The following is a 16,127-nucleotide window of genomic DNA, read 5'->3' on the forward strand; positions in this document are numbered from 1 at the left end:
GGCTTTTATTGAGTGTTGAGCCTGAAGAGGTGGGATAATGGATCGCAACACATGCTGAGACAGAGGCCTTTCAACACATGGAAATCTTACACTGATCTACATCTTGCTGAGAGCAAGAGCTGTGTTTGAAGATGCAGCTCTTTGAGTTTGTGGTTCTTCCAAGTGATCACGAGGACACGTTTGGGTCAAACTGTTGAGAACGCTTGGGAAAAAAAAAGAAAAAAACAGATGGATGAAAATAAGTGGCTTCAAAATACTTTTCAAGGAATGTCATGTTCATACTTGGATCGAGAAAGACCTGTCCTTAAAGCCTCAAAGAAAATTCTTGGAACAGCGTCCGACCCACCGCAGAAGTAGCTCGGGTTTGATATGCACGCTAAAAGAAACCCTTTCAGACTTGTTAATGGGTATTATTTTATAGATTTTTTTTCTTGCCTCTGTTGTCGCAGGACCAAAGCTTGGCCTGGTTGGTGAAGCAAACCTACCATCTTCAACAAAATGACAATGTCCCAGTGAGCACCATGTCCTCTTTGAGTGACAACTTCTCCAAAGAGCTCAGGGATTGTGGAAACACTGAAGGAAATATGCGAGGCCAACGCTGCGAGGAATGTGCGCAGCTGGCCAGGACCGCACAGAGTCTCGCCAAACCTTGGCCCAACAGGCCCTGCTTTCTGATTCTTCCTCTGAAGAGTTCCTCTGCCCCCCCCACACACACACGGTGCAGACACAATAATACTAGTGCTCTCAAAACAATATTGCACACAACACAACACAACACAAGTGTGTCCTTATCAGGAGTTGTAAATCCAGACATTCCAAACATTTTAAAAAGCATCCTTCCCCCATCCTGGGGAAGAATCAACAATAAGTGCCTTACGATTGCTCAAAAGGAGAAAAAAAAAAAAACCATTTGGAGTGGAGTGAAACCTGTGGTGCTTTGATCAACTACAGAAGGCCCTGTGCGGGGGAAATGGTGGAAATCGTAATCAAGAGGTTCTGACAAAGGACGCAATCTGACACCTGCCGAGATTTAACAGCAGCCGCCTTTTGCTGGGAATTATTATCATTCCCTCGCATTTGTCACGTCCCTTGAAGCCGAGGTGGCGTTCTGAATGACAATTTCTCGAAACGTGTGCGTTCTGGGCCTCTCCGACTGAGTTTTCGGTTGTCATAATCCTCCAGAGTGGTCTGTTTACAGATTTCTTTTTAAAAAGAGGTGCACTACAGCTGCATAGATGAGTCACGCAGCATGGTGTTGTTATTTGCAAATCCAGTAGATTTGAATGCTGATGAATTCAAAGAAAACTGCTAATACCCATTCCAGCTGAAAGCACAGAGCAAACTAATCAAGATGTATTTAAAAAACAGACAAAAAAAAAAAAACACCCCACTTTTTTTTTCAGATGCGAGAAAAATGAATCAACTTCATTCTCGCCCCCATGTGGAACAAAAGAGAACTGCAAGCTTTAACCATGACCAGTCTATAGGCAAAAAAAAAAAAAAAATCATGGTCAATAAGGTCATAGTAGCATTTTCTATCAGTTATTTATCTTTTAATATTTGGTCAGGTGATGTATGCATGCTTTGTTAGATTATTAGCATATTATAAAAGGTCTGTGATTTAAGTACAAGCTGATGACACAGTGATGCATCCTAGCAGGAGAAATGAGAATGCAGAGGAGGCTAAACATCAGGTTGTGGATAGTGAGTGAGAGTGTGAGTGAGTGAGGTATCAGCTGTGCGCATCTCTGACTGCACGGATAGTGAAAGTTTGAGGTCGGGAAAGTGGGACTTGACCCAGACACGCATCCAGACTGGAGTGGATTTCACCAAATCACCTGACTGGACCTAAGCAACACATGCCAGTGTAGATTACTGGATAGCTACTCAGAGTGTGAACAATACTACTACTACTACTACTAATAATAATAATAATAATAATAATAATAATAAAATAAATACGAATAACGGAAGGGTGCGCGGTCTGTGCCAATCCGCCCACATGCGTAAAATGCACCACATGCGTAAAATGCAGAATTGTGGCACAGCGCATTTGGCACAACTTTCAGAAGACTTCAAAAGATAGAACGTTTAAAAAAAAAAAAGATCTCACCTTCTTCCGGGGCTGCCATTTCATCATATTTGTAACCAAAAATGTGCAGCATCAAAACATCACGCAAGCAGAGGACTGAGATTGGTGCTAGTTTCAATGCGCCGACAAGTCATATTAGTGGCTCGGCACTTTTCTTCAGTGTTGCAGCATTTTCTCAGCGGAATGCGCTGCGGCAGCGCTTTAATCCCGCGCGTTTCGACCCAAACGCGGTGAACTTTTCCTCTCCTTTCCCCGGAAGCGCAGTAATCTGGAGAGGGATCTGAAGCAGGGATGCGAACTGTCCCCTTCAACCACCCACAAGTCTGTGTGCCGAGACGTGCAGCACCCAAAGTCGCCACCACACAGCAGTTTTTCCCCCTCTTTTCCTATTTTTTTTCCACTGAGCTGAAACCCGAGAAAGAAAACTTTCCGTCGCTCTCTTTTTTTTTTAATGATTACTGTCTTGGTGATGTTATTTTCATGCGCGCAATGCGAGATGGCACAGATTTCCTGGCTGTAAAATCTCTAATCTAATCTGTCAAACTGGAAGGAAGGGAAAAAAGAGAGAGAAAAAGAGAGTGAGAGAGAGAGAGACAGAGAGAGTTGGTCTGGAATACAGCACTTGGGCTACTTTGTGGGGGGAAATGTCCCGACAAAACGGCAGTCCGTGTTCAGTTTGGATTCCAGAGATGATGCGTAATTCCATAAGATCCCAAGGAGGAAAGAAAAAAAAAAAAGGACGGGAGTGGAAGTGAGAGAGTGAGACGGAGCCACAAGGACACAGACAGGCTGAGAAAGGAGGAAAAAGGGGAGGGAAAAGAAAGTCAAAACAGATTAATCCTCGGAATTTCAGCTCGAAGAGTTAGAAGGACATCCCGTAAACAGCCACGAAGTGGACTTGAGGACAGTAATGAGTTCCGCTCCACAGCGTTCTGCTCTGCTCAGCTCAGCCACAGGGACCGGGAGGGAGAGGAGGAGTCCGCTGGGTCATAGCGCCGCCTTCCTCTCTCTCTCTCTCTCTCACATACAGTATATACTCCACAACCCTGAACCACATTCGTTCCATTGAACACAATTCCTGCCCAGGATGTAAAACAGCACCCCATATACATATCTTATCTCATTATCTCTAGCCGCTTTATCCTGTTCTACAGGGTCGCAGGCAAGCTGGAGCCTGTCCCAGCTGACTACGGGCGAAAGGCGGGGTACACCCTGGACAAATTGCCAGGTCATCACAAGGCTGACACACAGACACAGACAACCATTCACACTCACATTCACACCTACGGTCAATTTAGAGTCACCAGTTAACCTAACCTGCATGTCTTTGGACTGTGGGGGAAACCGGAGCACCCGGAGGAAACCCACGCGGACACGGGGAGAACATGCAAACTCCACACAGAAAGGCCCTCGCCGGCCACAGGGCTCGAACCCAGGACCTTCTTGCTGTGAGGCGACAGCGCTAACCACTACACCACCGTGCCGCCCTATATATATATATATATATATATATATATATATATATATATATATTAGTGCTGTCAAAAATGTCGCGTTATTAACGCGTTAACTTGACTCAATTTTAACGGCGATAATTTTTTTATCGTGAGATTAACGCTCTGTGGCATGATGTAGGTTTTTCATAAGCTTTTGAAACTGCCAGGAACTTGGAACAGAGACTTTGGTTAGAAAACCGATAGCAGCTAGACTGTAATGCCACGCCCCCTCCCGAACCAGCGCGGGCAGGGCGCGCTAGTAGAGATGGGATTTATGGCTCTTTGATGGGATCCGCATCTTTGTGATCCGTTCTTTGAAAAGAGCCGTTCAAAAGACTGGCTCATTTGGCTCTTTTTAAATATTTATTCAGTTTTAAGAAGACAGCATCTAAAGAAGCCCGATCCCTCTGAACTGTAAACTCAATGCTATCCCAGAAATCCGTCCTGTAATATGCAAATTTGGCCGCCTCTGATTGGACAGCGCGACGCATCAACAGGCAGAAAGTGTAAAAGTACAAAATGTGTTAAGTGAGCTGAAACAATAAAGATCAGATTCAATGCAGTATTTATCAACGAACAACTTAATATAATAGTGTACTTTATATTATAATCAAGCATGTCAAGCCTACCGTCACTGTGTAACCTATCTCTCTTTACCAGGAGATCTCTTGACCAGGAGATCTCCTGGTAAAGAGATCTTGGCCTCTTGACCAGGAGATCTCTCGAGTTCTACTCGCGGTCAGGTCATACCAACGACCATCACAACAAGAGTGCTCTGACAGCACAATATCCCCTGCTGGTGACTAGGCCATAATTCTGGTAAAATGCAACTGCACTGACCGAAACTGCAATATGCGTATTACCGACGTACAACAAAGAATCCTGCCACGACGTAATCCCCCTTCGGGTCTTTCGGCCAGCGCGGGATAATAAAAATTGCGAGGGGAGTTGACTTCAGAAAGCAAGCACGCTTTGATGAAATCACCAAAGTACAAGTTTGTTAATAATCAGGGCAGAACTCTGGTAAAAATTTTGCCCAGATTAAACGAAATTTCAATCTGCGTGTAACTGTCATATAACAAAGCCTTTTGCCAAGTTTGGTGAAATTCCTCCACAAATTGTGAGAGGAGTTAATTTCAGAAGGAAAACACGCTCTCATGAAATTGTCAAATTACAATTTTGTTAATCAAGGGCTGTAACTCCGGTAAAATGTGACCCAACTGCACGAAATTACAATATGCGCACTACTGACATATAACAAAGAATTCTGTCAAGTTTCGTGAAATTCCTCCAAAAGTTGTGAGAGGAGTTGATTTCAGAAGAACGTTCACCCTCGTGAAATTGTCAAAGTACAAGTTATTTAACCAAGTTTCAAAACTCTGGGAAAATTTTCACAAACCAAATTAAATCGCAATATACGTATTACTGTCATATAACAAGGCCTTTTGCCAAGCTTCGAGAAATTCGTCCAACGATTGTGAGAGGAGTTGATGTCAGAAGGCGAGCACACCTTCATGAAATTGTGAAAGTACAAGGTTGTTAATCAAGGGCTGTAACTCTGGTAAAATACGACTGAACTGAATGAAATTACAATATGCGTACTACCGACATATACTGTAACAATGCCTCTTGTCAAGTTTGGTGAAATTCCTCCAACAATTGTGAGAGGAGTTGATTTTAGAAAGAGCATACCCTTCCTGGGACGGACGGATGGACATTGCCACAACATAATCCCCCTTCAGGCCCTTCAGCCAGCGGGGGATAAAAATGGTACCTACTGCCATCTGGCAAGGCACGCTACAATACAGGAGTGAGTTGGGAAGTCAAACTCTCATGGTTACCAGAGGACTAGCACCCCACTGTAACCATAGCTGTATAGGAGAGAGGCCGAGGGCTATCGAAACGGAGATCGGCGCCACACCCATACGCCTTAAAGAGTTGATAAGTACTGGGACAGCAGACTGCCTGGGAAGACCAGATTCTGGCGTGAGAGGGACTTTGACTTTTGACTTGAGATTTGTTTATTAACTCAGATAACCGCAGTCATTTCTTCGAATTCACATGGGGAAAAAATTACTTTTCCTGAATTGAAGTTTTATAGAATACCTAAAGAGGCTAAGCGTCGAAAAGTGTGGTTAACCAGAATTCGCCATCAAAATTTGACACCGACAGACAACACGCGACTGTGTTCTGCACACTTCAGTGGTGGAGTAAAGTCTGATGATCCAAGTCCCCTCTGTCTTCGGGTTTAGTCATAAAAAGTGCAAAAACTGAAAAACAAGGACAAGTCAAAGAACTGAAAAGGACAACTTTATTGAAGGATCAACTCCCAAAACAAAGCACAGTGTAAGTAAGCTTGCATGTACTTCCCCTTTTAGTGTTTCTGTAGGTAGATCAAATGTAGTGTTTTACATATTAAATACTAAAATAAAATATTTGAATATCATGGAAAAGTTCATTTTTTCCCCTGTAATTTAATTCAAAAAGGTAAACTTTCATATATTCTATATTCATTATATGTAAAGTGAAATATACAACTGTTGCGTACCTAATATCAAGCCAAACACATGAGAAATGTCAGAAGCGTCTTACCTGGGCTAAAGAGAGAAAGAACCGGCCTGTGGTCTCAGTGGTCCAAAGTCCGCTTTTGAGATGAAAGTAAATTTTGCATTTCATTTGTAAATCAAGGTCCTACAGTCTGGAGGAAGAGTGGCGCGGCAGAGAATCCAAGATGTTTGAAGTCTGAGTGAAGTTTCTGCAGGCTGTGAATGATTTGGGGTGCCATGTTATCTGCTCCTGTTGGTCCACTGTGTTTTATCAAGTCCCCTGAGCAACAGTCCGGTTCTTTCTCTCTTTAACCCAAGTAAGATGCTTCTGACGTTGTCTGTTTCAGGAGTGGCTTGATCTTAGGAATGCTACAGTTGTAGCCCCTTTCCTGAAGATGTCTGTGCGTGGTGGCTCTTGATGCCTTGACACTTGCCTCAGTCCACTCCTTGTGAAGCTCTCCCGAGTTCTTGAATCAACTTTTCTTGACAATCATCTTCAGGCTACGCTCATCCCTGTTGCTTGTGCACCTTTTCCAGCCAACTTTTCCAGCAATGACCTTCTGTGACTTACCCTCTTTGTGAAGGGGGTTGAAGTTTAACTTTTTGAATTAAAAAAAAAAACTTTCTGATGATATATTGAGATGCATTAGTATAGTGGCATGCAAAAGTTTGGGCACCCTTACTTAAAATGTCTGTTACTGTGAATAGTTAAGTGAGCAGAAGATGAAGTGATCACCAAAAGGCATAAAGGTAAAGATGAGACATTTCTTTCCAGCGTTTTCTGCAAGATTTGTGTATTATTTTTGTTTTGGGGGCGGCACGGTGGTGTAGTGGTTAGCGCTGTCGCCTCACAGCAAGAAGGTCCGGGTTCGAGCCCCGTGGCCGGCGAGGGCCTTTCTGTGCAGAGTTTGCATGTTCTCCCTGTGTCCGTGTGGGTTTCCTCCGGGTGCTCCGGTTTCCCCCACAGTCCAAAGACATGCAGGTTAGGTTAACCGGTGACTCTAAATTGACCGTAGGTGTGAATGGTTGTCTGTGTCTATGTGTCAGCCCTGTGATGACCTGGCAACTTGTCCAGGGTGTACCCCGCCTTTCGCCCGTAGTCAGCTGGGATAGGCTCCAGCTTGCCTGCGACCCTGTAGGACAGGATAAAGCGGCTAGAGATAATGAGATGAGATGAGATTTTTGTTTTGTACAATTGGAGAGTGAAAAAAGAAAAAGAACACCATGCGAAAGTTTGGGCAATCCAATACATTTGAGTTCTCAGGTAACTTTTACCAAGGTTCCAGACCTTAATTAGCTTATTGAGCTGTGGCTTGTTCAAATTCTTCGTTAGGAAAAGTCAGATGATGCAGATTTCAAAGCTGTATAAATTCTCTGACTCCTCAAACTTGTCCCTAAAATCAACAGCCATGGGCTCCTCTAAGTAACTCCCTCGCATTCTGAATAATAAAATAACTGATGCTCACAAAGCAGGAGAAGGCTACAAGAACGTATCAGTGTTGTCAGGTAGCGGTTTCCTCAGATCATAACGTTATTAAGAAATGGCAGTTAACAGAAACAGTGGAGATCAAGGTAAGGTCTGGAATATGAAGAAAACTTTCTGAAAGAACTGCTGGTTGGATTGCTAGAAAGGCAAATAAGAACCCCTGTTTGACTGCAAAAGACCTTCAGAAAGATTTAGCAGACCCTGGAGTGGTGGTGCACTGTTCTACTATGCAGCGACACCTGAACAAATATGACCTTCATGAGAGAGTCATCAGAAGAAAACCTTTCCTGCGTCCTAGCCACAAAATTCAGCGTCTGAAGTTTGCAAATGAACATCGAAATAAGCCTGATGCATTTTGGAAACAAGTCCTGTGGACTGATGAAATCAAAATAGAACTTTTTGGCCACAATGTGCAAAGGTATGTTTGGAGAAAAAGGGTGCCAAATTCCAGGAAAAGAACATCTCTCCAACTCTGAAGCATGGGTGTGGATTGATCATGCTTTGGGGTTGTGTTGCAGCCAGTGGCACAGGGCACATTTCATTGATCAAGGGAAGCATGGAGTCCTAGTACAATTAGACGATGATCCAAAACACACCTCAAAATCTCCAATGGAATACCTCAAGAGGCACAAGCTGAAGGTTTTGCCCTGGCCCTCACAGTCCCCTGACCTAAACATCATTGAAAATCTGTGGATAGATCTCAAAAGAGCAGTGCATGCAAGACAGCCCAAGAAACTTGTAGAGCTGGAAGCCTTTTGCGAGGACGAAGGTGTGAAAATCCCCCAGGTAAGAACTGAAAGATTATTATCTGGCTACAAAAAGTGTTTACAAGCTGTGATACTTGCCAAAGGGGGTGTTACTGGGTACTAACCATGCAGGGTGCCTAAACTTTTGCTTCGGGCCCTTTTCCTTTTTTGTCATTTTGAAAATGCCAAAGATGAAAATGAAAAATTGTTTTTGCTTGAAATATAAAGAGAATGAGTCATCTTTAACTTTATGCCTTTTGAAAGAAAAGAACGAAAGCACAACTTCATTCATCACACACTTGTGAAATTTCCTCTCTGCATTTAACCCATCTGAAGCAGTGAACACACACACATGCCCAGAGCAGTGGGCAGCCATGCTAACAGCACCTGGGGAGCAGTTGGGAGTTAGGTGCCTCGCTCAAGGGCACCTCAGCCCAAGGCCATCCCATATTAACCTAACCGCATGTCTTTAGACTGTGAGGGGAAAATGAAGCACCTGGAGGAACCTAACCTGCATGTCTATGGACTGTGGAGCACCCGGAGGAACCTAACCTGCATGTCTTTGGACTGTGGAGCACCCGGAGGAACCTAACCTGCATGTCTTTGGACTGTGAGGGGAAAATGAAGCACCTGGAGGAACCTAACCTGCATGTCTATGGACTGTGGAGCACCCGGAGGAACCTAACCTGCATGTCTTTGGACTGTGGAGCACCCAGAGGAACCTAACCTGCATGTCTTTGGACTGTGGGGAAAACACATGCAGACATGGGGAGAACATGCAAACTCCACACAGAAAGGCCCTCGCCGGCTGCTGGGTTCGTACCCAGAACCTTCTTGCTGTGAGGCGACCGTGCTAACCACTACACCACCGTGCCGCCCAAATCTTTTGGAGATCATTTCATCTTCAACTTGCTGAACTGTTCACAGTCACAGCAATTTTGACCAGGAATACCCAAACTTTTGCATACCACTGTATGTCCCACCCCTTGACAGGTGCCATAAAGAAAGGAAGCAAAAATAAATCCATAAATTAAGACAAATAAAAGCATCACTGAATTAATAATGTCGCTGTATAAAAGGAGGACGGGTTACAGTGACTCAGCGTATAAACCGGTTGTATTTTGCCACAGCATCTTCTTTTAATGCTGTGCAACACTTTATTAGAGCCAACACTAAGTGGCTGATAAGAGAATGATCTGTTGTGTGTCAAGCTGCAATGTGCCGTATACTCCATAATAGATTTCCTCGGACACGCTCCTGCTTTTCTAACATGGCATGAGAGAGGGAACGCTGGTGTGCAAGAAATTCTAGCCAGGAGTCAACGAGACACGGTGCTTTGTATATTGACGTGCTTGGTGTACGTGATCACCTGAGTCCATTTTTTTTCCCCTCTGTTTGCATGTCAAAATATTTTCCCAAAACGTGGTGGGTAAATGTATTTGTAGGCCAAACTGAACGAAATAAAAATCCCATCACACTCTACATCTACAAAACACACTCACATACCTATGCCAATCACTTGTAAATGATGAAACGGGTCCGCACAGCTGCTTTGCATTTAAAAATGTCTACAAAACTCCATAAAAGGCAAAGCTCACAGAGAGCTGAAAATGATCAAACGACCACTGATGACTAAACATGAAGTACACTCAAAGTTACAGTAATACAGCTCAGCCACTGCAGCGTGTCAGCAACCAGAGGGACACACTAACTCTTTCTAAGGCTCGGTTTCTTTTTTTTTTTTTGTAACTGAGTGGCTAGTTTCACCATTTATTTTATTCAATTTGCGTACAACTGATACGAGTACGTTAAGCTTAACAACATAACGGCATGGTGGTGTAGTGGTTAGCACTGTCGTCTCACAGCAAGAAGGTTCCGGGTTTGAACCTCATGGCTGACGGGCGCCTTTCTGTGTGGAGTTTGCATGTTCTCCCCATGTCTACATGGGTTTCCACCACAGTTCAAAGACATGCAGGTTAGGTTAAATACCCAGCCTACGAAGCATAATTAGTGCCAGCCCCAAGCCCGGATAGACTGCGAAGGGTTGCGTCAGAAAGGACATCCGGTGTAAAATCTATGCCAAATCAAATCCGCTGTGGCAACCCCTAATAGGATTAATTAATAATTAATTATCAATGGGCGGCACGTTGGTGTAGTGGTTAGCGCTGTCGCCTCACAGCAAGAAGGTCCGGGTTCGAGCCCCGTGGCCGGCGAGGGCCTTTCTGTGCGGAGTTTGCATGTTCTCCCCGTGTCCGCGTGGGTTTCCTCCGGGTGCTCCGGTTTCCCCCACAGTCCAAAGACATGCAGGTTAGGTTAACTGGTGACTCTAAATTGGCCGTAGGTGTGAATGTGAGTGTGAATGGTTGTCTGTGTCTATGTGTCAGCCCTGTGATGACCTGGCGACTTGTCCAGGGTGTACCCCGCCTTTCGCCCGTAGTCAGCTGGGATAGGCTCCAGCTTGCCTGCGACCCTGTAGAACAGGATAAAGCGGCTCGAGATAATGAGATGAGATGAGATTAATTATCAATCTCACACCCAAGGTCGTTAAGGAAGGGGGGGGAGAGTCCACCAAAAGAGGGTCAGGATGTAATTCCAACAGCATAGCTACCCACAATCCCACAAAAAGTGCACAAAGATAAATCCCACACAGAGCGATGGTATGTCCCAAACCACCTGCACAGCCACCGGGCAACATTGCTCGGAATACCACGCCAAGCACAAAAGTACCGCTGCACAGAGCGCTGGATAACCCCAATGCTACAAGAGCAACAAGCTCAGTTCAGTCCATAGTCAGGAGCACAGGCATCACCCACGGCAAACCAAGGCCTGAAGGCAACCGACGCCAAAACTGGGTCCGGAGCTACACCGCAACCAGCGGACAAAACATTCAAACAAACATCAAACTATACAAACGCAAAAAGCAAAACAAAGGGAGAAAAAAAGAAAAAGAAAAATCTCCGGTGAGAAGTGGCAGCCAAAATGCGCACAGCGTACCCTCAACCGGAAACGGAAATGACTCAGGAGCAACCAAAAGAACACGAGGAAGAAACGACAACATAACTGGGAAATACAATTACCAGTAACACACACTACTAATTAATGTACGAACAAGAATTTCTGTCTCAAATGGTGCCCTAATCCCTATGTTCCTCCACCAACTCTGTACTTTGGTGCCCCATTTAGTAATCTTTTAATAATATCAGGTCTTCCTTATTCAAGCTGGACTTATCATGAACAAATTTGCAGTAGCTCACACCAAGTATACAATTCAAGGCTGATTAATTGAGGTTTACTGGAGTTAATCTCCGGTACAGGAGCTCTCGTACGACACAAAAGGTTTCCAGACCAACCAGATTTTCATGAATATTACATTTCTTCTGTAAATGCTCCACTTGCTTGACAAATGAGGCCCATTGTCCAGGTGTGAAGCTATGGTGCATGAGGGCATGAACAGGAGAATTCCTCAAGCCTCATGACTTCCAAGATGTTGCCTATTGTGGTGTTCAGCTTGGAGCTTTGACAATGGCTTGCATTCAGCGATTCCTGTGGCAGAGTCCAAAACTCACACTGTCATTACAGGGGAAGTGGTGGCTCAGCGGTTATGGCTCTGGGCTACTGGTTGTGAGTTCAAATCTCAGTCTTGCCAGGCTGCCACAGTCAGGCCCTCGAGCACCTTTGAGAACCCTTAATTCCACAACTGTATCCTGTTTCTATGGTAAGTTGCTCTGGATTTTTATTTCGCACAAGTTGTAACCATTAATGTTCTTCCAGCACAAGAAGAAGAACTTTATTCATCACATCTACACTTGTGAAATTCCTCTCTGCATTTAACCCATAACCCCCCACCCCCCACCCCCAGAGCAGTGGGCAGCCATGCTAGAGCACCCAGGGAGCAGCTGGGGGGTAGGTACCTTGCCCCATGTTACCCTAACCTGCATGTCTTTGAACTGTGGGGGAAACCGGAGCACCCAGAGGAAACCCATGCAGAAACGGGGAGAACATGCAAACTCCACACAGAAAGATCCCCATTGGCTGCGAACCCAGAACCTTCTTGCTGTGAGGCAACAGTGCTACCCACTACACCACCGTGCCGCCCAAGTTACATTAATATCAAAAGATACTGTAAGGTTGTAAGTTTCAATATCTTTATCTCCATTATTAACCCTTTCGGGTTGAGAGCTTCACCGGTGAAGCTCGACAGGTTTAGAATGAGTAGATCATGTATTGAGATAAATATCTTCACAAGTTTTTTATCATACAAGCATGATAAACATATTGACAGAAATTTTATACTTGACACTTTCCTATGTGCCCACTGCCAAATAATATTATCTCATTATCTCTAGCCACTTTATCCTGTTCTACAGGGTCACAGGCAAGCTGGAGCCTGTCCCAGCTGACTACGGGCGAAAGGCGGGGTACACCCTGGACAAGTCGCCAGGTCATCACAGGGCTGACACATAGACACAGACAACCATTCACACTCACATTCACACCTACGGTCAATTTAGAGTCACCAGTTAACCTAACCTGCATGTCTTTGGACTGTGGGGGAAACCGGAGCACCCGGAGGAAACCCACGCGGACACGGGGAGAACATGCAAACTCCACACAGAAAGGCCCTCACCGGCCACGGGGCTCGAACCCGGACCTTCTTGCTGTGAGGCGACAGCGCTAACCACTACACCACCGTGCCACCCCCAAATAATATTATAGTTTTTAAATTACCTAAATTAGATGAAACATATAACTTGTCACCTTCCTCAGTCACACCGGAGTCGGAGCGCTGAGCACGCAATTACACATTCATAAAAAACTATTCACATGGTAACGGCATGATAATCACTTTCACTCTTTCGCTTTCAATTGTTTTCTCTCAGGAACACCCACTGTAAAAATCTGTCAGCCATAGTTTAGGCTATTTGGAGGTAAAACTTGTTGCGAGATGGCACGCGGATTTTATGTGCTTCGGATGATTCAGGACAGCGATTCAATTCATGATTCATTTCAGGATTCAGGACAGTGATTCAATTTCAGGACAGCAAATCAGTTCATGATTCATTTCATGATTCAGGACAGCGATTCGGTTCAATCTTGAGAACTGTGATGCGGTGCCCTTTTTTTTTTTTTTTTAACTTCGACTCGATCCAGCCAAAGATCAGCTCGAGTAAGTGTTTACAAATATTTCTTCTATTTCTGATGAGCAGATCGGTTGATATGCATGGGCTATAGTGCATACACAGGAAAAATGACTCAAGTTTTTCCAGAGTTAAAAGTATTTTCCTCAAAAATAGTTAATTTTGCTCTATTTTGACTTTAGAAAGTAAAATTTCGAGTTGAGTGAGAGCAAAATTAGAGTAATTGTGTAACAGAGTTGGTTGTGACTCTGAACTGAGTAAAATAGTACAAGAGTTAATTTCAAGACACACTGAATCGAGTAAAATACCAAAATTAAGTCAAATACCAGATAAATGAAGCTGTTGTAAAAAGCAGTTTTAGAACTGTGTGAAAAAGCATGACCTTACCCATTGTGAATTGACCTGATGGGATTAAGAGACGGCAGTGGGAGGGGTTTTCACTCTTCTCATTGAATGGAATGGAAATTTTTACCCTTCTCATTGAATACCCCTCCCACTGCCAACCCTTTATCCCAAAACAATAGGACATACATTTTTTGATGGCTAGTTAATTGTCCAAATCAGTGGAGCAGATTTAAGTTTTTGTGCTCGATCCATTCCTAAGACTGAACAGAATCACCTCAAGTGATCAAAACAGTTCATCACAATGGGTAAGCTCGTGTTTTTTTCACACATTCCAACACAGTTCTAAAACCACTTTTTACAACATCTTTGTTTATCTGGTATTTTTTTTAAAGCACAAGCATGACATACCTACAGTACTACAGAGATATTATTGTAGCTGAACTTGTGCTGAATACAAAAAAGTCATATGATTTTGAAAATTCTGCTTAGATTTGTTGAAATTGACAAAAAAAATCAGAGCATGCCAAAATCATTAGAGTGCCAGAAAATACCCTCAGACCCCAGAGGGTTAACTTTCATATTTATGCTCATAACAAACCCATCCACCACTGACACCTACAGTCTCGCACACCTCATGGGCATGTCCTGAAGGCATCTTCAGTTTCATCAGACATTTACCTGAAGGGTGCGTCAGTTTACTTCAATGGAAAAAGTTACAAGAAAGCAGCCTTGTACACTGTTTATTTGAAGCTTTTACCTTTTTAAATCATGAATCATGGATGCACAAACTAACAGAAAACAAATAGATGGCTCGCGTTCAAATCACTCACTCATTGGTCATGAACTGTTTGCCTTAACACAAAAAAGAAGTTAATCTCAGTGAATTGTAGCAGAGTTTCTCTGCAATATGACCTGGGTTCCATTCTTCATACATGAATAACTGAGTTAGGTCGATTGAATTATTGACAAATTGGCATGATCCTGGATCTGTCGGGTGTTCAAACTGTTGTTGGGATTATTCCCAAACCAACAAATACAGATGCTGATACTTGCTCAATTAACTGGTGTTTGCTCTTATTCCTATTAATTAACTTACAACTTGCAGGATCACGACGGCGACATCTTTTAATGTGAGACATCAGAACCCGTTTGAAACGATCATGTGATTAGTCAAGCTGGCCGAAGTCATTTCATCTTGGAGTTTTTTCGTGACGCCTGAGGATTAGAGTGCTGTGGTTTTACGCTGCAAAACAATGGGCTGTCTGGTTATATGTTTAACTTTGTCCTGTTGCAAATAAGGTGAAAGTTTGGTGCTTAAAAGGTGCTTAAATAAGGCAAATTTCCTAGGTTTAAAAAACAACAACAACCCACACACACCTTTTTGTCTTCCAAATCCGTTGAGGGACATACACAGACAAGTTTATTTTCATAGCGCTTTTAACAATAGACATTGTCACAAAACAGCTTTCTGGAATTTTAATGACTTTAAACATGAGCTAATTTATCCCGAAATAATCCCCAATGACCAAGCCTGTGGCGACGGTGGCAAGGAAAAACTCCCTCAGACGACATGAGCAAGAAACCTCGAGAGGAACCAGACTCAGAAAAGGAACCCATCTTCATTTGGGTGATAACAGACAGCGTGATTATAAATAACTCGCTTCTATAACAGTGTCCTATATAGTCACAAAGTATAACTGTGAAACCAGGAAATTCATTATAGTTTTAAGACAGCCGTCACACAGTCGCACATATGATCACCTGTTCACCTCTGGTCAGCTTGGTCGCTCGGGTGCATCAGTTCTCATCTCATTATCTCTAGCCGCTTTATCGTTCTACAGGGTCGCAGGCAAGCTGGAGCCTATCCCAGCTGACTACGGGCGAAAGGCGGGGTACACCCTGGACAAGTCGCCAGGTCATCACAGGGCTGACACATAGACACAGACAACCATTCACACTCACATTCACACCTACGCTCAATTTAGAGTCACCAGTTAACCTAACCTGCATGTCTTTGGACTGTGGGGGAAACCGGAGCACCCGGAGGAAACCCACGCGGACACGGGGAGAACATGCAAACTCCACACAGAAAGGCCCTCGCCGGCCCCAGGGCTCGAACCCAGGACCTTCTTGCTGTGAGGCGACAGCGCTAACCACTACACCACCGTGCCGCCCCCGGGTGCATCAGTTGCCCCCTAAAAATGAAAAGTTCCTCCGATCATGATGCATTTTTGTTTCTATGTTCCTTTTGGTAAGAAAACACAGTGGGTGAAATATT

General features: G+C 44.0%; 1 protein-coding gene across 5 annotated transcripts in view; it reads right to left on the reverse strand.

Annotated features, from left to right (window-relative positions):
* Positions 1-16,127, reverse strand: part of ttc28 (tetratricopeptide repeat domain 28) — a 473,297-nt gene that overhangs the window by 291,675 nt on the left and 165,495 nt on the right. Inside the window, exon 1 of one of the 5 annotated variants that reach the window (XM_060909519.1) lies at positions 2,114-3,035. The exons of the other annotated variants lie outside the window; for them this stretch is intronic. Coding sequence (XP_060765502.1) covers positions 2,114-2,140 — 27 coding nt within the window. The 5' untranslated portion in view covers positions 2,141-3,035. Of the gene's footprint in view, positions 1-2,113; positions 3,036-16,127 lie in introns of those variants that run through there. 5 annotated transcript variants of the gene reach the window in all.

The sequence above is a fragment of the Neoarius graeffei genome, chromosome 25 (assembly GCF_027579695.1).
Source record: "Neoarius graeffei isolate fNeoGra1 chromosome 25, fNeoGra1.pri, whole genome shotgun sequence".
Lineage (NCBI taxonomy): Eukaryota > Metazoa > Chordata > Actinopteri > Siluriformes > Ariidae > Neoarius > Neoarius graeffei.